The following is a 27227-nucleotide window of genomic DNA, read 5'->3' on the forward strand; positions in this document are numbered from 1 at the left end:
TGTCAGTATAGTGCCCCCACACAGTATAATGCCCCCATAACTGCCCCCACAGTATAATGCTCCTATAACTGGCCCCATACAATATAATGGTCCATAGCTGCTCCTACACTGTATAATGCCCCCTAGCTGCCCCCACATAGGATAATACCCCTATAGTGCCTCCACACATGATAAAGCTCTCATAGCTGTCCCCACACAGTATAATGCCCCTATAGTTGCCCCCACACAATATAATGCCCCAAAGCTGCCCCTACACAGTATAATGCCCCTATAACTGCCTCAACACAGTATAATGCCCATATAGCTGCCTCCATGATGTATAATGCCCCATAGCTGCCCCCACAAAGTATAGTACCCCCAAAACTGCCCCCACACAGTATATTGCCCAAATAGGTGCCCACACACTGTATAATGTCCCCAAAACTGCTCCCACACATTATAATGCCCCTATAGCTGCATCCACACAGTATAATGCCCCTATAGCTGCCCCACATAGTATAATGCTTCTATAGCTGCCTCCACACAAAATAATGCCCATATGGCTGCCCCCACACAGTATAACGCCCCCATAGCTTCCCCTGCACAGTGCAATACCCCTGTGCGGGGGCAGCTGTGCCCCCACTCAGCATAGTGCCCTCATAGCTACCTTTACACAGTATAAAGCCCCTATAGCTGCCCCCACTTAGTATAATGCTTCCATAGCTACCTCCACACAGGATAATGCCCATACAGCTGCCCTCACACAGTATATTGCCCCCATAGATGCCCCCACACAGTACAATGCCCCTACAGCTGTCCCCACACAGTATAATTCCCCCATAGATCCCTTCACACAGTATAATGCCCCTATAGTGCCCCCACCCAGTTTAATGACCCCACATCTGTCCTCATGCAGTATAATACCCCCATTGTGCCTAATAAAAATAATAAAATAAACACTCACCTAACCATATGCTCCTCCAGTCTGCGCTATAAGTGGCTTGGTGCAGACAGGCGCAATGACATCACTGCGCAATGTCGCTCACGACTGGCATTACATGGTAAAAGGTAGAACAGGGAGCTGACAGCTCTCTGCTCCTCCATTGGATTCAACTGTATCTGCATCTTGAGGACGCAGATACAGTTGAAATCGGGACATGCCACCACTCGGGTACCGGCCAAGCCCGCACTTTTAGCTGCACAAGGGCCACTAGGGGCAAAGGGCCCACTCTGGCCACAGGTGTGTTTAAAACAAACATCCTGATTCTCTCACCCCTTCCCCTGCTCAATCTCCACAGGTCTCTCATAGATTCCACAGAAACTGCATCATCCAGGTCAGATAATTTTATTACTTACCATTTTTGTCCCCTAGCACAATAATTATCTTATCATTAAAGGGGTATTTCTATCTCAGACCGTTATAGCATATTCACAAGGATGTGCTATAAATTAAGTTTCCGTACTTCTAGCCACCTTGCTGCTGAGTCTCCACCTGGATGCAGGAACGTGGGTTCCCATGACCCTGCCCGTGCCGTGAGGCGGCTGCTGGAGTGCTGTTCGCTAACAGAGTGCTGTTCCAAGGTTTTTTGTTTTATATCCTGTGGATATGCCCTAAATGTCTGAGAAGGGAATACCTCTTTAACCTCTACACTGCCTTAGCCCACCAGGGAAGCTATCATTACCCCATCATTGTCCTAGACCACCAGGCATGTAAACCCATTCATTGCCCTAAATCACAAGAGATGCTACCATTAGCCTCTTCACTACCCTAGGCCACAAGGGGTGCTATGTTGTGGAGAAAATAATTTTTTATTTCTATTTATTTTTAGTGCTATTTATGTTGTTTTAAGTGCCCTCAGTTGTCTGTGTCCACCTCTGCAGTGATTCACAGGAAAAGAAGTGAGGATCGCCAGCAGGCGACAAGCCCAATTTCCCAACTACCAAATTGATTAGAATAAACTTTAATAGGCTACGTATAGCAAGACAGACCACATAAACACATTTTAAAATTCTCACTAACCAAGACCGGACAGAAGGTAGTCTACCTGTAAGAGTACAGGCATACAATGGGTATTAGTAAGGAACGTATTCCTAGGTTCAGCAAATTAGATTGTTAAATTGGCTAGTAGAATAGTGAGTCCGGTCAATGGTAGGTATTAAAATATAATTAGAAGCCCCCCCCGACATGTTTCGCTACCAAGTAGCGTCCTCAGGGGTACACGGGGCTAATGGCGGCGCGGCGACATAGAAGCTCTTAATATGGACAGGTCAGTTGACGTATGGTGGAGGTGTGTCAGGAGAAACGGCCAATCGCGCTAAGGGAGACAGGCCTGTGGTGCAGAAGAAAGAGGCCGACAAATGAAAAACAAGATAAGGTAAGCCAATGGTAGACGAATTGGAGCGCATGCGCATGAGCTCCAAAGAGGGACTCAGTGTATGTATTACGTCCTGTGTTCATGTATGTATTCACTGGCGCATGCGCAGATACATAGTTCTGCGACTTAGACCAGGAATCCAAGAAACCAGTAATAGTCAGCAATAGTGCTGGCAGGCAGTAGTAGAGCAAGATTTCCTATCGACATTACAACGGAAACCGGCGCAGGCGCATATATCCAATGTGTCAACTTAGAAAAAGAAGAAAAGGTTCTCCACATCAGCCGAAGAACAATAGAGATAGGACTTCTGTCAATGATGAATAGAAAATGACATAAGCGCTTTGTTGTAAGGTAAGTGTTAGTAACAATACAGCCTATGTACAGGAACTGACTTTTTAAAGAAAATCCCCCTCATATGAATATCTAGTCCATTTGGAGATTAAAGAATTAAGATACGTGATTATCATCCGTATATATATATATATATATATATATATACAAATGCCGCCATAGTTACATAGTCACTGTCATGAAGTTAGATGTAGATGGAGTATTAGAGACCTTCACATATTAATGTGTATGGTCAATATAAATAATCAAATAAAGATGTAAAGATTTGATTGGTATAAAGCAGGAGAAGGGTAAAAAATAAAAAGGCACAGTGGCTTTGCTGTATCCGCGATATTTTAGCAATGAGAAAATTGATAAATTAAAGGCGTAGAGTCAGAGAAACGCACTGAAAGTAAAACCCTCGTTCAGACCTAAGGGGGACATAGTGTTCAAGCGGTAGATCCACCGTGCCTCCTCCTGTAGGAGTCTACGGTCAAGATTACCGGCTCTGGGACCCATTTTGATCTGGGTGACACCCCAGAACTTAAGCAACCTTGGGTTGCCCCCATGAAATTCATGGGTGTGTCTTGAGAGGGTTGTATCTTCCTTATGATTGATGGTGCTAAGATGTTTAGATATACGTCTTCTCAACTCCTGCACCGTTTTTCCCACATACAACTTAGGACAGGGGCATCTAGCAATATAGATAACCCCTTTACTCTGGCAATTGAGAAACTGTTTGATAACATATACTTTGCCATCAATAGGGTTGGTAAATTCCTTTACAGTTGACATGAGGGGGCAGAAGGAACATCTCCCACAAGGGTGAGAGCCCTTGACTGAAGATCTCAGCCACGTAGATGGAGTACTGAGTGGAGTTGAATAATGACTGTGTACCAAAAGGTCACGTAGATTCCTTCCCCTGCGATAGGTAATACTAGGGTTGACGGAGACAGCATCTTTCAGATCAGAATCAGCAGTGAGTATAGCCAAATGTTTCTGTACATTTTGAGCAACCTGAGGGGAGCATATGTCAAAAGTGCCTATACAGCGAATGGCACTGGATGATCCGGTCTTGGTAGATTTGGTTCCCTTGTTAGATAACAGGTCAGTTCCCTGGGATGCCCTCGCCCTTGCATAGGCCCTGTGTAGCCATTTTTTTGGGTATCCTCGTGCTCTGAACTTGTGATAGAGTCTGTCACATTCCAGTTGGAAAGATATTTCATTAGAGCAATTCCGTTTAGCTCTTAAATACTGGCCTATCGGTATCCCTTTCTTAAGGGCTGGGGGGTGGTGACTTTCCCAGTGTAAATAGTTGTTTGTGGCAGTGGCCTTCCGGAAGATGTCAGTTTGGACACCGCCACCAGGATCCAAAGAGATCTTGAGGTCAAGGAAATTGATAGCATGATCGTGTATCTCGTAAGTGAACCTCATGCCAATAGAGTTAGTATTGAGTATAGACATGACGTCAGTGAAGGTATTGACATCCCCATCCCAAAGGATGAGGATGTCATCTATATATCTACCCCAGAAGGAGATATGTGAGGTGAAAAAAATTAAATCATCAGAAAAAAACATAGTGTCTTCCCACCACCCTAAAAAAAGATTTGCATAAGTGGGTGCACAAACAGTGCCCATGGCCGTGCCCTTAATTTGGTGATAATAGGTTTTATCAAAAATGAAATAATTGTGTGTAAGTAAAAAACGTAAGAGATAGCACAAAATCATTATGTCGTTGGAATTGGGTGCCTTTGGTGCTCAAAAAATATTTGACGGCAGTGAGTCCCAAATCGTGCTGAATATTAGAGTATAATGACTCCACGTCTATATTCGCTATCATGGTAGTAGAAGTTACATTGATCTCATGGATCCTGGTGACGGTGTGCTTGGTGTCCTTAAGGTATGAGGATAAGGAGGAAACGAAAGGTGACAATATTTCATTTACATAGAGACTGATTCCCTGTGTCAGGTTGTCATTGCCTGACACAATGGGTCTTCCAGGGAGGGGGAAAATTGCTTTGTGAAACTTTGGCAATGCGTAAAAGGTCGCCAGAGTAGGAGTGGAATTGTAGAGACATTTGAATTCATCAGTGGTAATTAGATTATCACTCTTATCAGCATTAAGGAGATTGTACAGTTCTAATAGATAGCTAGCCGTAGGGTTGCCTCCCAGGGTGACGTAGGTGGTGTTGTCATCAAGTAATTTGTGGACCATGCTGACATAGTCAGGACGGTCCATAATCACTATATTACCCCCTTGTCAGAGGGCTTAAGGACCAAATTATCACTTTTGCACAGATCATCCAGTGCCAGTCTCTCATTCTCACTGAGGTTGCCAAAAATCTTAGATTTATTACCCTTCAAACTCTTGAGATCATTACAGACCATCCTAACAAAAGTGTCAATATGACTATATTGAGAGAAGGGAGGAGTGAGCTTCAACTTTGGGCGTAAGGATGAGAGTGGCCCCACAACATCAGTAACTCCAAATTCACTCTCGTAGAGTAAACTTTCCAGATCCCTCAATGTATTGGATTCTACACGATTTTGACAAGTACTGTCAGGAATAGTGCCCTTAAAATATTTGTGTTGGGCTAATTTCCTTGCAAATAGGTTAATGTCCTTTACCCATATAAATTCGTCAAAATGTGGTGTAGGGGTATACGAAAGGCCCTTCCTCAATAGGGTTAACTGATGAGGATTCAATTGGCAAGAGGATAGATTAAATATCTGCATCTCCTCGTCCCTTGATATATGTGTGCTTGATGTTAGGGTTTTGTCCCCCAATGTAGGCTGGGTTGGCCTAAAAAAGGGAATGTAGCAAGGGGACCAGTAGAGAGATTGGCCATATTGTCCCCTCCCATTTAGGCTTACATTTGTGTGAGACTGTTGGTAGCTGATCTGTGTATTCATGATATTTGGCATAGATACTGAGACAGGCACAGAGGGAATAGATAAGGAATTTGAGGCAGTGCAAGGACATACTGTAGCACGATTGGAAAAATTGGTTGTTATTTGTTTAGATATAGTCGGTGTTCTTTTAGATAGACTCGGTCTATTATTCCTAATTTTTCGTTTAGTGCCCAGCCTAAGGTTATCAGTATGTCTAAGTGGACTTAGGCCCCATGCACACGAACGTGCTTTTGCGGCCGCAATTCCCCCGAAAATCCACGGGAGAATTGCGGCCCGATTCATTCCTATGGGGCCATGCACACGACCGTGGTTTCCACGTCCGTGTATGACCCCGGAGCCCGGACCACAGAAAGAAGGGGCAAGCCTTATTACGGCTGCTTTCTGCTGTCCAGGCTCATAGCAAATAATGGTCGCGATTTGCGGGCGGCTCGCGGCTGACACTTCACCCCCAGCCGACCTGAAAATAACGGCCGTGCACATGGCTACGGTGTGCATGAGGCCTTACAGCCCAGTCGCAGTCACTGTTTCTAAAATACTGCTGGCTCACATTTCAGTTGCCACTCTCCCTCCCACTTCAACAAAAGGCTTGAATCATTCCTAGGCTGCTGTAATCACAATGGATTATTATCTAGTAAATTCCCTCTTAAGTCACACATAGAGCCTGTAATTCACTTTTTGGGTAAAATATTCAGGTTAAGGTACTTTTACACTGGCCATGTTTGGCCGGTGCAACGAGTGTCGATCAATGAGACAGCTCGTTGATCGGCGCTCATTTGCTCCTTTCACAAGGAGCTAGTATGGGGACGAGCGTTTGTTAATAGTGCTCGTCCCCATATATTTGTATCATGTCGGCAGCATGTCTCCCTGTTTGCACAGGGAGATGTGCTGCCGACAACAATAATATTTTACGCAAACGATATGATCAGCTGATGAACGAGCTTTTGCTCGTATATGATGCCACACACCTCCCGGTATATGCCACACAGACCCCCTGTATATGATGACACACACCTCCCTGTATATGATGCCTCACAGCCTCCCTGTATATGCCACACAGACCCCCTGTATATGATGCCACACAGCCTCACTGTAGATGCCACACAGCCTCATTGTAGATGCCACACAGCCCCCCTGTAGATGCCACACAGCCCTCTGTAGATGCCACACAGCCCGACATGAATGCCCTACATACTCACCTATGCAGCGCTGTCTTCTTCAGGTAAGGCCTCTTGTCTTCACAGGATATGCGGCGACGTGATGACACATATGCACCGATGCAGCGCCGACTTCTCCTGGTCGGGTCGCTAGTCTCACGGGATCTGCGAAGGTGATAACATCATCGCGCTGCCTTCGCAGATCCCGCGAGACTAGCGACCAGACCAGGAGAAGTCGGTGCTGCATCGGTGAGTGTGTGTTGTCGCGTCACCGATAGCCAGCATGGGAACTAGTAGTTCCAAATCCCCATGTCACAAGTCCATTTTTAACGGTTGTTACATGTATTGACAGCCGTTAAAAAAGGATCCATTGACTTCTATGGGGACTGTCAGGCCGTTAAAACGGCCAAAAATAGGACATGTCCTATTTGTTGACGGCCATTATTCACGGGCTGTTAAAAAAGTTAACGTGTGAATACGCCCATAGAACATCATTGTGTCGTTGTGTCACACGGCCGTTAATCACTGTCGTGTGAATAAGGCCTAAGTATGTGTACTTAATTACGCAGCAGAATTTCAGTCCGAAAAATACTGCAGGTTCCAGGTCGGATTTGCTGCGTGGTTTTTATGCAGCCTATCCGTCCCGAGGTAACCCAGCCTTAGGCTGTGTTCACACCTGAACAGAGCCTATGGAGCCTCCGTTGCACATTCCGCCAAATATCCCAGAGAAATAGCGCAGCATGCAGCACTATTTTGTCCTGTAAAATGACGGACACCGTCATGGAAACTAGGCGGAACTAATTAAAGTCAAAGGATTATGTCGGGCGCCATTGGTGTTATGTGACAGATTCGGCACTTCCGTTATTTACGTTTTTCTGTTCCTAGGACAGAACATAAGAATGGAAATAACTATGCAGATGGGGACAAAGCCTTAAAAAGGCTCTGACACCAGATTTTGCAACCTCTATCTGTTATTGCAGCAGATAGGCGCTGCAATGTAGATAACAGTAACGTTTTTATTTTTTTAAAACGAGCATTTTTGGCAAAGTTATGACCATTTTTGTATTTATGCAAATGAGGCTTGCAAAAGTCCAAGTGGGCGTGTATTATGTGTGTTACATCTGGGCGTGTTTACTTCTTTTACTAGCTGGGCGTTCTGACGAGAAGTATCATCCACTTCTCTTCAGAACGCCCAGCTTCTGGCAGTGCAGACACACAGCGTGTTCTCGAGAGATCACGCTGTGTCGTCACTCACAGGTCCTGCATCGTGTTGGACGAGCGAGGACACATCGGCACCAGAGGCTACAGTTGATTCTGCAGCAGCATCGGCGTTTGCAGGTAAGTCGATGTAGCTACTTACCTGCAAACGCTGATGCTGCTGCAGAATCAAATGTAGCCTCTGGTGCCGATGTGGCCGACACGATGCAGGACCTGGGGCAGGAAGTGAGTGACGTCACAGCGTGATCTCTCGAGAACACGCTGTGTGTCTGCACTGCCAGAAGCTGGGCGTTCTGAAGAGAAGTGGATGATACTTCTCGTCAGAACGCCCAGCTAGTAAAAGTAGTAAAAACGCCCCGATGTAACACACATAATACACGCCCAGTTGGACTTTTACTTTAAACACGCCCACTTGGACTTTTGCAAGCCTCATTTGCATAAATACAAAAATGGTCATAACTTGGCCAAAAATGCTCTTTTTTAAAAATAAAAACGTTACTGTAATCTACATTGCAGAGCCTATCTGCTGCAATACCAGATAGGGGTTGCAAAATCTAGTGACAGAGCCTCTTTAAAGGGAATGTGTTGCCAGTAAAACATGTTGTTTTTTTTTTAATTAAACATTTAGTGTGTAGGTGATTAAACATTGTTCAAATTTTTTTTATTTTTTTCACGAGTCAGGAAATATTATAAATTAGATTCTAATTTATAATATTTCCCAGTGCTGGTCACTAGATGGAGCTATTCCCAAAATTGCAGCATTGCATGTGGTAAAGCAACCACATTGCTTTTTGCTGCAAAATTGGGAAAAAAAAACTCGCTCTAGTGAGCTCTGAGAATCCCCCCCTCCTTTATCCTGGCTAGTGCCGGGATAAACGAGGGGATTGAACGGTCTAACCTCCTACACTGTGTGTCGCCATTTTTTGAGCTAACACACAGTGTAGTAGGTTTACATACAGTAGTAAACACACACAAACACGAACATACATAGAAATCTCTTACCTGCTCCTGCCGCCGCGGCTCCCTCCGGCCCGTCCGCTCCGTCTGCTGCCGCTGGTCCAAGTGCACAAGTCCGGAAGCCGCGACCGGAAGTAGTAATCTTACTGTCCGGCCGCGACTTCCGGTCCACAGGAAAATGGCGCCGGACGGCGCGCCTTTTTAAATTGGACTGTGTGGGAGCGGCGCATGCGCCGTTCCCACACAGACGGCGTACACAGAAGTGGATGGGACGGGCCCCGTTCGCAGTCCCTATGGGACTGTGGCTGCCGTATTCCATGTCTGTATGTGTGGTTAATCGACACATACAGAAATGGAAAAAAAAATGGCAGCCCCCATAGGGAAGAAAAAGTGAAAAAATAGAAAAAAGTAACACACAAACACACAAATAAATATAAACGTTTTTAATAAAACACTAACATAAAACTGACATGAAATTTTTTTTTGTGGTGACACTGTTCCTTTAATGACCAAGCAGATTAAATCTCTCTTTTTTTTACAAAGGTAGACAGGAAAATAAAGCAGCAACCTTATTGGTTATATGTACAACTCTATGATTTACACTTTTTTAAAATACACTATTTAAAAACAAATTAAAAAAAATAAAAAATAAATATATATATATATATATATATATATATATATATATATAGAATGTCCACCATCCAGCAGCACCAGTCAGGAATATAGGTGGGTGCACGTCCCAGGAGCCCGATCACTGCTCCCAGATCCTCAATATTCGTCCAATAAGAGACAGCACTCCAATTTGTGATAGGAAAAAAGGGCAGGGGCTAATAAAAAGTCGTTTTTTCCTATCACAAATTGGAGTGCTGTCTCTTATTGGACGAATATATATATATATATATATATATATATATATATATATATATATATCTATATCTATGCATAGATATATCCTCAAATAGCTATTCACATTGCAACTTTTACAAAGAAATAGTGTATAAATAAATTAACTTCCTGAGTTTTAGATTATATGGATATTAGTCACCATGCTGTATTATGTGCTTGTTCTGCATTCTGCTACTTACCATTAATTTTGACATGTGTGCATATATAAAAATTTGGACACAGCTTGGTTTTGTCGGAAATGTTTAAACAGCTCAAAACTTGCCAAAGTTAAATATTTTACTAGTTGAAATTAATGGGCAAATGTAAAAAGTTTCTTAGTATCTATGGTAATGACAAAAACATAGCCATGAGCGAACACATTACTATGTGCTTCGTGAACCAGTTAATCTCCCGTGACCCCATTTATAGCAAACATGGTGAAGTGGTATGTGCAACTATGTTCACTAATATATTACAGATCCAGCTGTCGGCAATGTATATGTTAATGATATCTATTTTAAGGTGATTATTAAGCAAACATGGCTGTAGTGATATGTGTATCTTATCCAGAAATCCCTGCTGTTACAATGGAGATTTAAAAAGAATAAAAATAGATTAATTTTACTAGTGCAACTACGGTATATAGAAATGTATTTTAAGCTCATGCCCCACTGTACAGAAATATACCATATTACAGCATAGGCACTGTATAGCAATTTTTTACACAGTACCCAAAAATGTAAAACATTTACCAATTTTACCACCCCTTTAACCCCTTAATGACCAGCCTATTTTAAACCTTAATGACCAAGCCATTTTTTAAGTTTTTCCATCGTCGCATTCCAAGAGCTATAACCTTTTTATTTTTGCGTCGACATAGCTGTATAAGGTCTTGTTTTTTGCAGGACAAGTTGTATTTTATAATAGCACCATTTTGGGGGACATATTATTTATTGATTAACTTTTATTTGGGGGGAAATAGAAAAAAACCTGAAATTTCGACCACTCTTTTTCGCGTCTTAAATCTACGCCGTTTACCGTGTGATATAAATAACACAATAACTTTATTCAGCGGGTTGTTACGATTGCAACGATACCAAATGTGTATAGTTTTTGTATGTTTTACTACTTTTACACAGTAAAAACGCTTTTTTTTCAAAATTATTTGTTTTTGTGTCTCCATATTTGAAGAGCCGTAACGTTTTTATTTTTTCGCCGATGCGGTTGTATGAGGGCTTTTGTAGTTTTTATTGGTACCATTTTGGAGTAGATGCGACTTTTTGATCACTTTTTATCACATTTTTTTAAAGTCAGTATTCACAGAAAACAGCAATTTTTCCATAGTTTTTTATTACATTTTTTACGGCGTTCACCGTGCGGGTTAAATAAATAACACGGACAGGCATCTGCTAGGTCATGCCTGCGGCATGATCTAGCAGGCATTCACTCCAGGCAGACCTGGGGGCCTTTATTAGACCCCCGGCTGCCATTGGAGACACAGACACTCGGCGATCGTATCGCCGGGTGTCGGTGGGAGAGAGAGGGAGCTCCCTCTCTCCAAAATAACTCAGATGCGGTGCATGCTATTGTGCACCGCATCTGAGGGGTTAAACGGGTGGGATCAATACTAATATCGATCTCACCCGGCAGAGCAGGGACGCTCCCAGCCCTCAGCTGCCTCTGGCAGCTGAGAGCAGGGAGATTTGACAGCTCCCTGCTCTGTTTACTTATTCCGATGCCGCGACGTAAAAAGTCTATGGCATCGGAATAAGGCCCGTTAGTGACCGACGTAGAAACACGATGGGCCGGTCACTAACGGGTTAACTGTGTTGGCTCGAGCATGTGTTGATTGGCCTATATGGCTTACGAACAAGAGCGTAGCTATAGAGGGTGAAGAGGTAGAAGTTGCACCTGGCCCTGTTGCCTGAGAGGCCTGAAAGGCACCTCTACCAAATAAAAGACATTAGTACAATAAATGACACATGATAGGTGGGGGACCTGTTACAGATTTAAAGTTATGCCTCTGCATATGAACACTCAGCTGAACTGCATGAAAGTGTCATTTAAGGCTCTATCCATTCTAGTGGTTTTCTTTTCATTATTGATCTCCATTTTATTACAGAAAATTGTTTTAGGTAACGTCCCCATAGATTTCAATAGGATTTTTTTTATGACATCACTAGAGAAGTGTTGACATCAGTTAGCCTCTGTTCCATCAAGTCTCTGTTTTATTTGTAGCCACTGGCCAAAATAGCTTAATCTGCCACAGTATTCTGGTAAAATAAAAAATTTACGGAAACCTGTCATTTAATTATTTTTACCTTTGAAATTATGGGAGCAACGTATCCTAATAGAACTTTGGCAATTTTAACTGACCCCTAAGGAATGGAAAGTTGCCATCTGCACTTATTGGTTCTGCTCAGTCACCTGTTTCTTGTAGAATTTTACATTATATACCATTTCTGTACTTGAAACAAGTGCCTTGTTATCCGATTTTCTGGATTATTGGATGACAAGTTAAAGCAATTTCATCGTATATTGCAATAAACAAAGGGTGTGGTTTCTTCTGTGAAAATTGTCATATAACTAAATAGTCTGGTGATTTAGTGTTTACTTTTACAAACAAGGATATAATTATGAAAGAGGTATCATATCTAATATGAGAAAAACAATCGGTACAGGTTTTATGTTAACACCTTACTTCTTTGTATTCCTTCCAATTCCGATGGAAATCCACTGATCCATCAGTCCGTTGCTGAATGACGGTCCATCCTCCTCTGCTAGTATCCATATCACAAAATGCCTGAATAACATATTATACAACATTAAAATAAAGAAATGTATTCTGTACTAGAACAGCAACATTTTAATGCATGAGTTACTGCCCCGTCAGTTTAATGGGTGGCCCTGTAATGAGTGTATGGTTTGGAACCAATACATTTCTTTATGAACAGTGTTTGATGTTGTCTGAAATGCTGTTCCACATTGATACACAGTTCAATGGTCCAAGAAAAACTAACACTATAGTAAGAGACATTACCTTTGATGGTTAAGAGAAATGTCAATAAACAAAACATTACATTTTGGATTTGACTGGTAGCTTTTTGTTTTTCTTTTATTTAATTGAGTCAGTATTCATGTTTTTATTCAGGTTAGATCCTGTTTTTATAAGGTTTTTTTTCTTCCAGATGTTTTTACGTTTTACAACTAATTTATCCTGTGAACTTTTATTCCATAGAAACTACATGTGTATGAACTATGGGATTCAAAATAAATTGAAATGTTTATTAATGAAAAAAAAATTGTATTATTAACCCCTTAGTGACCAGCCTATTTTAGGCCCTAATGACCAAGCTATTTTATTCGTTTTTCTATAGTCGCATTCAAAGAGCTATAACGTTCTTATTTTTTCGTCTACATAGCTGTATGAGGACTTGTTTTTTGCGGGATTAGTTGTACTTTTTACATTTTTGGGTACATATAATTTTTATATTAACTTCTATTAACCTTTTTGGGTGGGATTATAAAAAAAACCTGAAATTCCGCCATTGTTCTATGCGTTTTTAAATTGACGCCGTTCACTGTGCGACGTAATTAACATGTTACCTTTATTCTATGGGTCGGTACGATTACGGAGATACCACATATGTAGAGGTTTTTTTATGTTTTACGACTTTTGCAAAATCAAAACACTTTTGAACTAAAATTATTTGCTTTTGCATCGTCGCTTTCCAAGAGCCGTAATTTTTTTATTTTTCCATCAATGTAGTGATTTTTTGGGCTTGTTTTCTGCGGGACAAGACGTAGTTTTGAATGGTACTGTTTTGGGGTGCGTGGGACTTATTGATTCATTGTTATTATGACTTTTTTGGGGGGCAATGGAAAAAAATTGCAATTTCGCCATGTTTTTTTGCGTTTTTTTTTTACGGTGTTCACTTTGCGGTTTAAATTACATATTAACTATATTAATGGAGTCATTACGGTCGCGGCGATACCACATATGTGTACTTTTTTTTTTTTTTACACTTTTACTAAATAAAACCACTTTTTATGGAAAAAAATGGTTTTATTTATTTTTTTACTGTACTTTTTATTAATAATCTTTATTTCACTTTGATGACTGATTTTATTAGTCCCACTAGGGGACTTTACTGTGCGATGTTCCGATCGCTGCTATAATGCTCTGGTATACTTCGTATACCAGAGCATTATTGCCTGTCAGTGTAAATCTGACAGGCAATCTGTTAGGACGTGCCTCCGGCGCGTCCTAACAGGAATATGTCCAGGGCAGACCTGGGGGCTTTTATCAGGCCCCCGGCTGCCATGACACCCCATCGGAGACCCGCGATTTCATTCGCGGGCCGCCGATGGGTGACAGAGGGAGCGCACTCCCTCTGTAAACAAAGTTAAATGCCGCGGTCGCTATTGATGGCGGCATTTAACGGGTTAAACGGCCGCGATCGAAGTAAACTTTGATCGCGGGCGTTGGAGCAGGAGCTCAGCTGTCATCAGACAGCAGAGCCCCGGCTCCTGCCTGCACGGGAGACCCGTGCAGGACTTAGACTAGGCTGACGTGAAAAGGCGTCAGCCTAGCCTAAAGCCCATTAGTGACCGACGTGAAAAGGCGTATTAGTGGTCACTAAGGGGTTAATATATATAACCCCTATCCTTACATAAAATTACATTAAAGGTCATTAAAGGTCGTGCCATGTCCAATCTTGAACACCATGTATTTTTTATTTATTTATTTTTTCAACTAAAAAGGTCCAAAATTCTGTGCTGATTAATTTCCTAATATTGGCGTCGGAGCTCCATTTTTCTGATACCGAATTCAAAATCCCCTGTATAGCTGTAGATAAATCCTACTCATCATTTACGTGTTGATGGGGGGGATAGTCTTTGATATTATACAAGGGGAAAAATAAGGACTGGAATGTGATTGGTTGCTATGTGTTGCCCTCCCACATTCTGTTGCACTAGGTTAGATAAATCCACTACGTTGAGTGGGAAGTCCAGTAACACAATCATACCTCCCAACTTTCAAGTATCCAGAAGAGGGTCAACCTATAGCGCGTAGCAACATTTTTTTCCTTTTAAGCCGTGCCTCTAACCCCGCCCAATCCCCACCCATACACACCTGATTCAGCCCACACAGCATCATGCTCCCATAGGGCCTCCCCACGGTAATATGCCCCCATAGACCCCCCCCCATACAGTAGGTTTCCCCATTCACTGAGTGAAAACCTGCTAGATGTAAAACATAAGACATGTAGCTGCTCCCATACAGTATAATGCCCACACAGATGCCCCTATTCAGAAAAATGCCCACACAGATTGCCCCATACAGTAAATTGCGCACATAGATGATCCCATACAGTATAACGCCTCCATAGCTGCCCCATACAGTATAATGCCCACTCAGATGCCCCATATAGCATAATGCCCACACAAACTCCCCCATACAGTATAATGCCCCATATCTGTTCCCATACAACGTAATGCCCCCATAGCTGACCCCATACAGTATAATGCCCCATAGCTGCTCACAAACAAAATAATGCCCCATAGCTGCCCCCACACAGTATAACGCCCCCACAGCTGCCCCATGCAGTATAATGCCCCTATAGCTGCCATCATATCGTATAATGCCCCCTTAGCTGCCACCATGCTGTATAATGACTCCTTGGCTGCCACCATACAGTATAATGCCCCATTAGCTGCCCCGTACAGTATAATGCCCCATAGCTGCCCCATACAGTATAATTCCGCCTTAGCTGCCCCTATAATACCCCAGTATAATGCCCCTCGTGTCAGTGACCACATATAAAGTTCCAGTGCTCACGTAGACAGTGCCCATGTAGATAGTGCCACACAGTGCCTATGTAGACAGCGCCACAGTGTCCCCTGTAGATAGCGGCTATGTAGATAGTGCCACACCCCCTCGAACATAGCACCACCATTCTGTATATAGCGCTACTCCCCCTCTGTAGATAGCACCATTGGGGCTCTGTCTAGCAGCGGAATCCCCAGCCAGAGCAAGCCTTCTGTCACATTTGTAGATAGTGTCATCAGGGGGCTCTTTCAGAACCGGAATTCCCGGCAAGAACGTCGGCAACGCTCTGGCTGGGGATTCCGCTCCTGGAGGAGCCACAGACAGACAGTGACGTCAAGGGCTTTCCCGAAACAGGAGTCCCTGGCCAGAGAGCTTGCATTGCTCTGGCCAGGGACTCCATAGTTGAAAGCCTGACATCACTGTCGTTATATGGACAGTGACCTCAAGGACTTCCCCGGGCTCAGCGCTTAAAGTAGCGCTGTGCCCGGGGAGTCCTGCTCCTCTACTCTGTACTAATGCTGAAGCAGGGAGCTGCCTGTCCCTGCTTTAGCATTGGATTCAACTGTATCTTCCTCCTGAGGAAACAGATACAGTTGACACCGGGACATAGCACCGGTCTCCCGTGAAAGCGGGACACTGCCCGGATCATGGGTCTGTCCCGCTGAATCCAGGAAGGTTGGGAGGTATGACACAACTATACCTGTAAATAAAGCTGTAAGTAAAGATAATCTAATGAATTAAAGTAGTTATCCTTTACTTCAGGGGTGGGGAACAACCGGCCCACGGGCCTTATAAGGCCCGCAAGATCATTTGGTCCAGCATGACCTCACTCAGACCACGCTGCCGCGTGAGGTCAGTGCGTTCCAGCCCGAGAGTGGACCAGTCCGGTCAGGTGGCTCAGGACTGGCGACCGGACTGGTCCACTCCCGTCACAACATGCCCTGACCTCACTCTAACCACCACTGCCACCGTGTCAATCCCTCCTTTGCTCTATCGGAGCCAAGTATGGCGGCGGCGGCAGTCTGAGTGAGGTCATTGCGTGCCGGCCAAAGAGTGGACCGGTCCGGTCATCTGACCTAAGTCAGTGACGTGAGGTCAGGTGACCGGACTGGTCCACTCCCGGACCGGCACAGTCCAGTCACCTGACCTCATGTCAGTGGCACGAGGTCAGATGACTGGACTGCTCCACTCCCGACACTGCATGCCCCAACCTCACTTTGACCGCCGCTGCGTCATTCCCTCCTTTGCTCCGTCAGCTCTACTCACTCACATTTAAAAGCAGGAGGAGGGACGCGGTGTGAGCCAAGTATGGGAGAGGTCTGAGTGAGGCCGGTGTGTGCCGACCCGGGAGTGGACCAGTCCAGTCACTTGACGTGAGGTTAGGTGACTGAACTGGTCCACTCCCGAGCCAGCACGCGCTGAACTCCTCACTCAGACTGCCGCATACACAGTACTTGGCTCCATCTGCCCTCCTCCTGCTCCTGACCTAAAATTTAGAAACTTAGCTGAGGCTAATGTAGAAATTTAGCTGTCGTGTAGACAGATAAGACCTGTCCTGAAACCATAAAGTGAGGTCAGGAGACTAAAGTATTTTTTTTTCATCAAGGACATTGATGATATACCCACAGGATATGTCATAAATTTCTCATAGGTGCGGGTCCCACCTCTGGGACCCGCACATATCTCCAGAACAGGGCCGCCTAAACCCCGTTCTACCTCTCTGTGTTCCAGCTGATTTCCGACCATGAAGAAGGAAACAGCATTGCTCACTGGGCTACGCTGTTTTCTGTAAGTGCCATAGAACTGAATAGTAGTTACGGAAACAGTGTAATTTGCATGCTTCGCTGCTTCTGTAACTGCCATTCACTACTATGGGAGTTACGGAAACTGCGTAGCTCAGCGAGCCACACAGTTTTCTTCTTCATGGTCGGAAATCAGCCAGAATACCGAGAGATAAAACGGGGTTACGGGGCCCGTTCTAGAGATAAGTGCGGGACCCGCATCTGTCTGACATATCCTGTGGATATGCCATAAATGTCCCTGATGGGAAAACCCCTTAATGTAAGTCAGAACAACTTACTGCTGCGAGCAGTTCTTTTCAAAACTTACTATTGCAAAGAGTCGACTGCGCTCCAGATGGACCGATGCAGTAGCAACATCATCAATACCGGCTAACATCACATGCCTCACCAAAGAGAAGCAGTTCCGGCCATCACATTGGGGATGAGTTAATTAAATGTTTGACCTAATATAGTAGGGTTATTTTTAAGTTGATCATTTTGTATGGCCCGCGTATGAAGTTCTAAATATCCAAATGGCCCTTGGCAGAAAAAAGGTTCCCCATCCCTGCTTTACTTGATAGTCCTAGTATACATCTTATACAAGTACAGGATATTAGTACCAGAATAAAGGCTATGGACTATAACAATATAAAAGTACAACACATCTGTTTTGTTATTTTCTATATGCAGATACACTGCATATGGGCAGCATCCTAGGATGACCCGATCCAAACCCTTAAATGTAGTTATTGCTGGGTTTGGTCGCTAAATTCGAAATTCTCGAATTGTGATAAAAAATGCGGTACATGCACTAAATTTTAAGGGTATGTTCACACGAGGGCCTCCGTTACGGCTGAAATTACGGGGATGTTTCAGCCTGAAAACATCCCCGTAATTTCAGCCGTAACGGCATGTGCAGGCGCTTGAACGCCGCGTCAATTACGGCCGTAATTAGCGCTGCTATTCATTGGAGTCAATGAATAATGGCTCCAATTACGGCCAAAGAAGTGACAGGTCACTTCTTTGACGCGGGCGTCTATTTACGCGCCGTCTTTTGACAGCGGCGCGTAAATTACGCCTCGTGTGAACAGACAAACGTCTGACCATTGCTTTCAATGGGCAGATGTTTGTCAACGCTATTGAGGCGCTATTTTCAGACGTAATTGTGGGCAAAAACGCCCGAATTACGTCCGTAAATAGGCCGTGTGAACATACCCTGACATCTTCCCTGACAGCTTTGAAAAGTTTCATGAAAAAAGGGTGTGATAGGAGAAGTGGTAAAATTGCAACGTTATTAGATGTCTAAGTTTTGAGAAATATATCATACCATGTGCGCCATTTTGATAAATGCAGTGATTTTTGCACCAATTTCACTGGGTTGTAAATCACGCGTCTTATGATACCATTTGCAACTCTCCTCCAATATCTCTTGGGATGCCTTTACAGGTGGCAGCAGTGTACCATTGTAAAAAAAAATATAGTGACTATAACACAAATTGAATTTTTTCTATGCATTTTTTTGCCCATAATTTTTACAGACACATGTTTTTATCAGTGATTGCATAGCCCAATTCTCCCAGGTGTAAAGGCACCCTTATATTGGTTTTATAAGGTCCTAATGTAATACAAAGAAATATATAATACATATAAAGAAAGGGTTACAAAGCATCTGCCTGTCCAGGTGTAATCTGTTAGTGTGAAAACTGTCATAGATAAAGATAAATAGAAGCTGGTTTAAGTAAAGACTTCATGTGGCTCCTATTTTCTGCACATGTGGAATGCATTATGTTTGAAGAGCCCCCAATTAGCATTCTTAGGGTATTGTAACATTTATGTGCTGTGCACTTTTCTCCTGTCAAGGTAAATGCTCTATCCTCCATGTTGTTAAGTAGTTCATTGGCTTTTGCAGAAGGACATAACTTTATATGTCAAACAAGATGTGTATTGAATTTCTATTAAGCATTGGTAAGTAAGTGTAGCATTGAAGCGGTTGTATGGTTTCAGCAAATTAATATTATTTTTTGCATAGTTAAAAGTTAATCCATTTTCCAACAAATTTTCTGTATTATTTCCTCACTGTTTTCAAAATCTCTGCTTGTTGTTATTCAGTATGAACATTCATTGTTTACTTCCAGTGGACAGAATTCTTGGTCATGTGATGTACACACAGGTGCTGGAATCATTAGATTTACAGTATGTGTATCAGAGCTGTGTCTTCTAACGATCCCAGCACCTGTGTGTCCATCACATGACCATGGACATAATTCTATATACTGGAAGTAAACAATGAATGTTCCCACTCAATAACAAAAGCAGAGATCTTGAAAATCAGGAGGAATTATTACAGAGAGTATATGGAAAAATGGTACAGCATTTAATTATACAAAAAATAACATTAATTTGCTGAAGCCAAACAACCCCTTTAAGACCTTGTGCACTTCATTTGTCACAATGATGGCTATGTAATGCACAGTGATGGCCCACATTCTTTCATGGAAAAAAAGAAACAATAAAAAGAGATGCAATCCAATAAATCGATCATTGTGCACTGTGCTAAATATCCCAAGATACATCAGTAAAAATGTCTGTGAAGCACGTGCACAGTATTAATGAATTTCATGTTTCTACTTTTTTAATCAAAATAATAAATCGTATATCTTTGTATAAATTATATTGGTCTGGGTGCTTGTCATTATCCAAATTATTAATCTATGGTATAATATTATAATACACGTATATTCCCTGTATATCTTTAGGCAGCTGCTAACATCCAGTGGATGGTGTACTGTTAACACATGTTGCTCCAGTCTCCATATGGAATATATTGAATACCTTATTTGAGACAATCAGTTGACATTCATGATTTGCGGGAAATGTGTTTACTCATTGTCATTTGTTTCAGGATTTGTAATGTGAGATTCAATGAAATCATGACCATCGATTGAAGTATTCAGTTCATCAGTAGAAATAATAGTATCATTAACTTGGCTGGAAATGTCTGCTGGGATTCAGCTATTTCAATTGTAATCAAAACAATTTGATTTAATAAAACTATGTGTATAAGGTTTATCGTCATTTACCCCAAAAGCAATTCAAACACTCTTAAATGGGTTATCCTGGATTTCAAAGTTAAAGAAGCACTCCACTTTTTTCTTTTATTGCACCCCCCATTTGTACATTGGTGTTTCAGTGGGGTACTGTGTGCATAAATACTTACCGATCCCCACATCTTGTCGTTTTCGGGTCCAGCGAAGCCCACATGATCTTCATTCTGACCTGGTCTGGAATCACTGCTTTTCAGAAAACCGGAAGTAAGGCTCTCAATGCATTCCTATGGGAGCCTCGTTCTGGCTCCCATAGGAATGCATTGAGAGCATGAGTTCCGATTTTCTGAAAAGTGCAGTGATTCCAGACAAGTTAGAGTGAAGATCACGTGGGCGGCGCTGGACCCAAAAATGGCAAGATCGAGAATCGGAAAGTATTTCTGCACACATCACCCCACTGAAACACCAATATACAAACAGGGGGTGCAATAAAAGAAAAAAGCGGAGTGCTATTATAAATCTCTAGTTAGACCGCACATGGAATACTCTGTACAGTTTTTGGCACCAGTACACAAGAAAGACATTGTAGAACTTGAGCAGGTTCAAAGGCCATCAATATTAGATTGGTAGGGGTCTGACTTTCAGCACCCCCACCTGATTAGCCGTTGGAAGGGGCCATGGCGCTCATATGAGTGCTGCAGCCTCTTCATTGTTTAAATCGGGGGATCAGGCTTTGTGCATGTGCACACGCCATTACTTTAGTAGAAGCTGTGCAAGATATTGCAGCAATGTCCCATTCACTTTGGTAGGATTGGCACACAATCTTATGTATATTGGGGTCTATCGACTGTCCCCGATGGCAGATTTGGATTTCAACATACACGATCCTTTAAACCTGCGGGATATAAGATAGGCTTATTCCAATTTTCTATTGAAACAAACATGCACGCTTTGATGAGCCTTCGGCCAACAGCTATCCCAAGTCACATCCTGTCACATCCTGATATTCTCGTGTAAAGTCCAAATAATTTTAGCCAAGTGCTTTCTCTAGCTGTTGCTCTATCTTCAAGCTTTATTGAATATGATTAATTGGTAAATATTTTTTTGGGCTTTCAATCAGTGTTTTAAGTGAATGCTAATAAATTCATCCAACTATGACTGTTTTTTTTTGCTTTGCGTAGAGAAGGGCAGTATCAAAAATTGTTATATCATTTAACTGGTCCATATACATGAATGTGAGCTCTGTATTTACAAGCAACAAACAGAAATAGAATAGAAATGAATATACCGTAGCTTACTATAGGTTTTAACCTGTTTACTACTGACCTTAATTGATTCTGTAACATTTGGGAAATGCAAAGTGTAGACTCCACTTGATGTCAGACCGGCTTTATAAGCATCTGCACAGTCTTGAAAACTCAATTGCTCTTCTTTTTGTATGTCTGGAATATCTGGAAAACCAAAAGATTGATCACACGCAATAATGAGTCTCAGACAGACAACAAGAAAAGGCAAAAAGTTGCCTAACTTGTTTTAATTATCATTATCAGTAGAATCATTTAATGGGGTTGTCCAGGATTTTTTTTTCTAAAATGTGTCTCCCAGCCTTGATTTGCCTTCCCTAATACCCCCTATTAAACTTCTAATCAGTTTCTGTTTGATCTCCATCGTCACTGCTTCTCTTTCTGTTTGTTTACATCCCTTGCTGTCTGTTTACATCCCTTGCTGTCTGTTTCCTGTCTTGTAACCCACCATACCCATGATCCCCTGCTGCATCTGAGGAGAGAGTTGCATCCGCCCCTTCCTCCAAAGCATCTCAGCTATTTGCATACTGCGACGCCCCTCTATGTTCACAGGTCCTTCCCTGCTGTAATTCCGGGCAGCTCCCTCCCTGCACACAGTCTTAGGGGGGATTCACACGAGCGTGTATTCGGTCCGTGCGGGCCGCATGGTTTTCACGCGGCACGCATGGACCAATACAAGTCTATGGGGCAGTACAGACAGTCCGTGCTTTTTGAGCAGCGTTTGTCTGCTGCGCAAAAAGCGCGACAGGTTCAATAACTCTGCGTATTTCGCGCATCACGCACCCATTGAAGTCAATGGGTGCGTGAAAATCACGCGCACCACACGGAAGCACTTCCGTGGGACGAGCGTGATTCGCGCAACAGCAGTGAAAAGGATGAATGAAAACCGAAAAGCACCACGTGCTTTTCTGTTTCCGAACATCCAAACGGAGTGTCTTTGCGATGAGCGAAGCCGGACAAGCGTACCGAACTTCACCGGGTTCGGCCAAACTCGTTTTGGCCGATCCCGGCAAAAAAATTATCGGTCCGCGACGTCAGGAGATAGTCACTGTCCATGGTGCTGAAAGAGTTAAACTGTTTCAGCACCATGGACAGTGACTTGCGATCCCAAAATACATTAACCTGTAAAAAAAAACCGAAGTTCTAACTTACCGATTACTCCTGTCTCCTTCCTGCAGTCCGACCTCCCGGGATGACACTTCAGTTCAAGTGACAGCTCCAGCCAATCACAGGCCAAGCACAGGCTGCAGCCAATCACAGGCTGCAGCGGTCACTTGGACTGCTGCGTCATCCAGGGAGGTGGGGCCCGATGTCAAGAGAGGCGCGTCACCAAGGACGCGTCACCAAGGACGCGTCACCAAGGCAACGGCCGGGAAGTTCTCGGTAAGTAGGAACTTTATCTTTTTTTTTTACAGGTTTTTCGCTGTTGTGTTCGGCATTCACTGTCGAGGGTGCTGAAAGATTTAGCTCTTTCAGCACCTTGGACAGTGACGGGCGTTGACAAGCCTCATCTCTATGATGCCGGCTGCGCGAAAATCACGCAGCCGCGCATCAGACACGCATGACACACGCAGCTGTCAAATGGTTTTTGCGCTCGCAAAATGCTGCGTTGTTTGCGCGCGCAAAAACGCAACGTTCGTGTGAATCTGGCCTTACACACTAATAATCATAAGGGTATGTTCACACGGCAGCGTCCATAACGGCTGAAATTACGAGGCTGTTTTCAGGAGAAAACAGCACCGTAATTTCAGCCGTAATGGCATGTTGAAGCGCTTTTAGCTGCGTCCATTACGGACGTTAAATGGAGCTGGTTTTCCATGGAGTCCATGGAAAACGGCTCCATTTACGTCTGAAGAAGTGACAGGCACTTCTTTGACGCGGGCGTCTTTTTTACGCCCCGCCTTTTGACAGCGTGGCGTAAAAAAAATGACCGTCTGCACAGAACATCGTAAGACCCATTCTAATGAATGGGCAGATGTTTGCCGACCCTTTGGAGCCGCTATTTCGGACGTAATTCGGGGCAAAAACGCCCGAATTACGTCCGTAAATAGTGTGTGTGAACATACCCTTATTATTCTTTGTGCCTCCATCTATCCCTGATCTAAGTACAGGCACTTATCTCCCTCCCCCACCCCTTTCACAGCCTGATAAATGGAAGTCTGCCCACTCCACCTATGTCAGACATCTTAGTACACACAATCCAGTCAGCACATTTTCCTCACCTGCTACTGGATCTGTTCCAAGAGATCCTGTATTAGGCCCTGTTCACACTGAGTTTTTTTGCTGGCAGAAAATTCTCCCTCAAAATTCTTTCTTGAATTTTGAGGCAGATTTTCACCTGCCTGCACGTGGTTTGCCACATTTTTTGCCTGCGCCCATTGAGGGAAAAATAAGCGACATGCCCTATCTTCGGGTGTTTACTCCTCTGACCTCCCACTGACATCAATGAGAGGCAGAGAAAGTATTTTTAGCATCATTTTTGCCCGCGGCGCTCAATGGCCGCGGGCGAAAAATGCCACGAAAAACATGGCAAATGGTGTGCAGGCAGATCAAAATCTAGCGGAATTTTGAGGCAGAATTTTCTGCCTGCAAAAAAACTCAGTGTGAACAGGGCCTTACAGTGAAGCAAACACCAAACACTACTCCAAACAACGGTAAAACTTTTCTTTTTTTACATAATTTACTATAAATGTATGTAAGGCCCCATGCACACGAACGTGCTTTTGCGGCCGCAATTCCCCCGAAAATCCACGGGAGAATTGCGGCCCCATTCATTTCTATGGGCCCATGCACACGACCGTGGTTTCCAAGGTCAATGCATGGCCCGGGAGCCTGGACCGCAGAAAGAACGGGCATGTCTTATTACGGCCGTGTTCTGCAGTCCAGGCTCATAGAAAATAATGGCTTCGGCCTTGTGCACAGCCCACGATTTGCGGGCGGCTCGCAGGTGACACTCCGTGGCCGGCCGACCCGAAAATCACGGCCGTGCACATGGCTACGGTCGTGTGCATGAGGCCTTAGTGAGTCTCCCTATTATTTACTATATATATATATATATACATACAGATCAAGCAATATAACCACATCCTGTTATTGATATGTATAGATATATATATATTTTTTTTTTGCGTGTGTATATATATATATATATATATATATATAGTAAATCCTTTCAAAATACGAGACAGCACACCTTGATAGTGAAAAAAGTGGATTTATTCACCACATGCGACGTTTCAGCCCTACTCCATGGGGCCTTTCTCAAGCATGAGAAAGGCCCCATGGAGTAGGGCTGAAACGTCGCATGTGGTGAATAAATCCACTTTTTTCACTATCAAGGTGTGCTGTCTCGTATTTTGAAAGGATTTACTTGGTATTTGGGACATTGGTCATTTGTCCAAACGAGACCTTGCACGCTGCCTGTACGTATTTTGATGAATGGTGCTGCTTGTTTATCCTATATATATATATATATATATATATATATATATATATATATATATATATATCCTAGAAATAAATCCAGCAGCACTCCGGTAATCAAGGTGAAAAAAATGTGGTTTATTGTGCCAACATGGCAAGTGCAACGTTTCCGTCCTACCTTCGGAATCTTTTTCAAGCAAGGTGGGACGGAAACGTTGCACTTGCCATGTTGGCACAATAAACCACATTTTTTCACCTTGATTACCGGAGTGCTGCTGGATCTATTTCTGGGATATCTGTATGGTCTTTGGATCAAGACTATCAGCTGGCACCCTTTATTATTGGACTATTTTGCTTGGAAACCAAGTGCTGCTGTCTCTTTCTGCTGGTATATATATATATATATATATATATATACATAGAAGGGGGCGTGTTAGAGGAGAGACGAGGAGGCTAGGGAGCGCAGAAAATCCTAGAGTGAAGGAAGAGGCGGTGTGGACGACAAGATAGGAGGAGGGGGGAGTGTTCTATGATTGATGACGCTCCGTGTCTTTGCTAAGACAGCACTTCCAACTGTATAAAGAGACGGCGTGGCATCAACTACCTTTAGGCTCTATTCACACGACAGGGTCCGAGTGTTGGCCAATAAAAACGGTGGTTTTGGTCCGTTTTTCTCGGCCGTTTTGCATCCGTTCCGTTTCCGGGCCATGTTTCCATTTTTAATGGCGGATTTTGACCCGTTTTGCATCCATTTTTTTCCTTGTCCGTTTTAAAAACGGATGAATTTCATTTGTAAATTTTCTCTCACACACTGCCCTCTGTACATAATGCTGCACACTACCCTCTATAGATACGGTCACAGCTCCCCTGTAGGTAATGCCACACAGCCCCCCTTTAAGCAATGTCACACAGCCCACCTTGTAGGTCGTGCCACACAGACCCTCTTGTAGGTCGTGACACACAGACCCCCTTGTAGGTAGTGCCACACAGCCCCCCTGTAGGTAGTGCCACACAGCCCCCCTGTAGGTAGTGCCACACAGTCCCCTGTAGGTGGTGCCACAGAGCCCCCTGTAGGTAGTGCCACACAGCCCCCCTGTAGGTAGTGCCACATAGCCCCCTGTAGGTAAGGCCACACAGCCCCCGTGTAAGTAATTCCACACAGCCCCCCTGTAGGTAGTGTTACGCAGCCCCCTTGTACATAGTCACCCCCATAGATGGCCCCCCTACTTTCCTGTAGGGGACGGCTCCAGGAGAAGTCCCTCACTTCACTGTCCATATGGACTGTGAAGTGAGGGACTTCTCCTGGATCGGAATCCCCAGCCACAGTGGTGGGGATTCCGCTTCAGACGTCCCTGATGTCACTGTGTCCATATATGGACAGTGAAGGCAGTGATTTCTCCTGGAGCTGAATCCCCGGCCACATCGCTGTGGATTTTGCTTCAGAAGTCTGTGACGTCACTGTGTCCATATATGGACAGTGAAGGCAAGGACTTCTCCTGGAGTGTAATCCACGGCCACATAGCCGGGGATTCCGCTTTAGAAGTCCTTGACGTCCTGTGTCCATATATGGACACCGTGAAGTCAGGGACTTCTCCTGGAGTGGAATCCCCAATCTCCGGCCACAGTGTTGCCAAAGCTGTGGCCAGGGATTCCGCTCCTACAGGGAGAAAAAAAACACCCTCCTCCTCACATGTACTTCATACTGTGAGGAGGAGAAGAAGAGAGTGAGCGACGGAAGACACGGCCGTCACACTACACACTGACACCAAATAGTTCAAATTGAAGACGCAGCCATATCATTTAACAGAGCATGCGTGGTTTAGTGTGTGCCAACCACGCATGTTCTAAGCAGATGGAGAAACACATGGTAGTTACATCATTTGTGACGTAACCTTAATCTCTGAAAACCGGAAACTAGAAGTTAGCTAGCCGAGCTAATGGATGGATCTGCAGAGGAAGTGCTAATTTTGGATTACTGAGCGGTCACGTGACTGAAGATGGGATACGCCGCTACATTCATCTTTTCAA

General features: G+C 43.7%; 1 protein-coding gene across 1 annotated transcript in view; it reads right to left on the bottom strand.

Moving 5' to 3' along the window:
- LOC142741151 (angiopoietin-2-like) overlaps positions 1–27227 on the bottom strand; it is an 80948-nt gene that overhangs the window by 18755 nt on the left and 34966 nt on the right. The window contains exons 5-6 of the mRNA XM_075850538.1: positions 21799–21923; positions 12516–12617 (exon numbers count right to left, since the gene is read on the bottom strand). Of these exons, the coding sequence (XP_075706653.1) occupies positions 12516–12617; positions 21799–21923 (227 nt within the window). The remainder of the gene's footprint in view (positions 1–12515; positions 12618–21798; positions 21924–27227) is intronic.

The sequence above is a fragment of the Rhinoderma darwinii genome, chromosome 2 (genome assembly GCF_050947455.1).
Source record: "Rhinoderma darwinii isolate aRhiDar2 chromosome 2, aRhiDar2.hap1, whole genome shotgun sequence".
In the NCBI taxonomy this organism is placed as follows: Eukaryota; Metazoa; Chordata; class Amphibia; order Anura; family Rhinodermatidae; genus Rhinoderma; species Rhinoderma darwinii.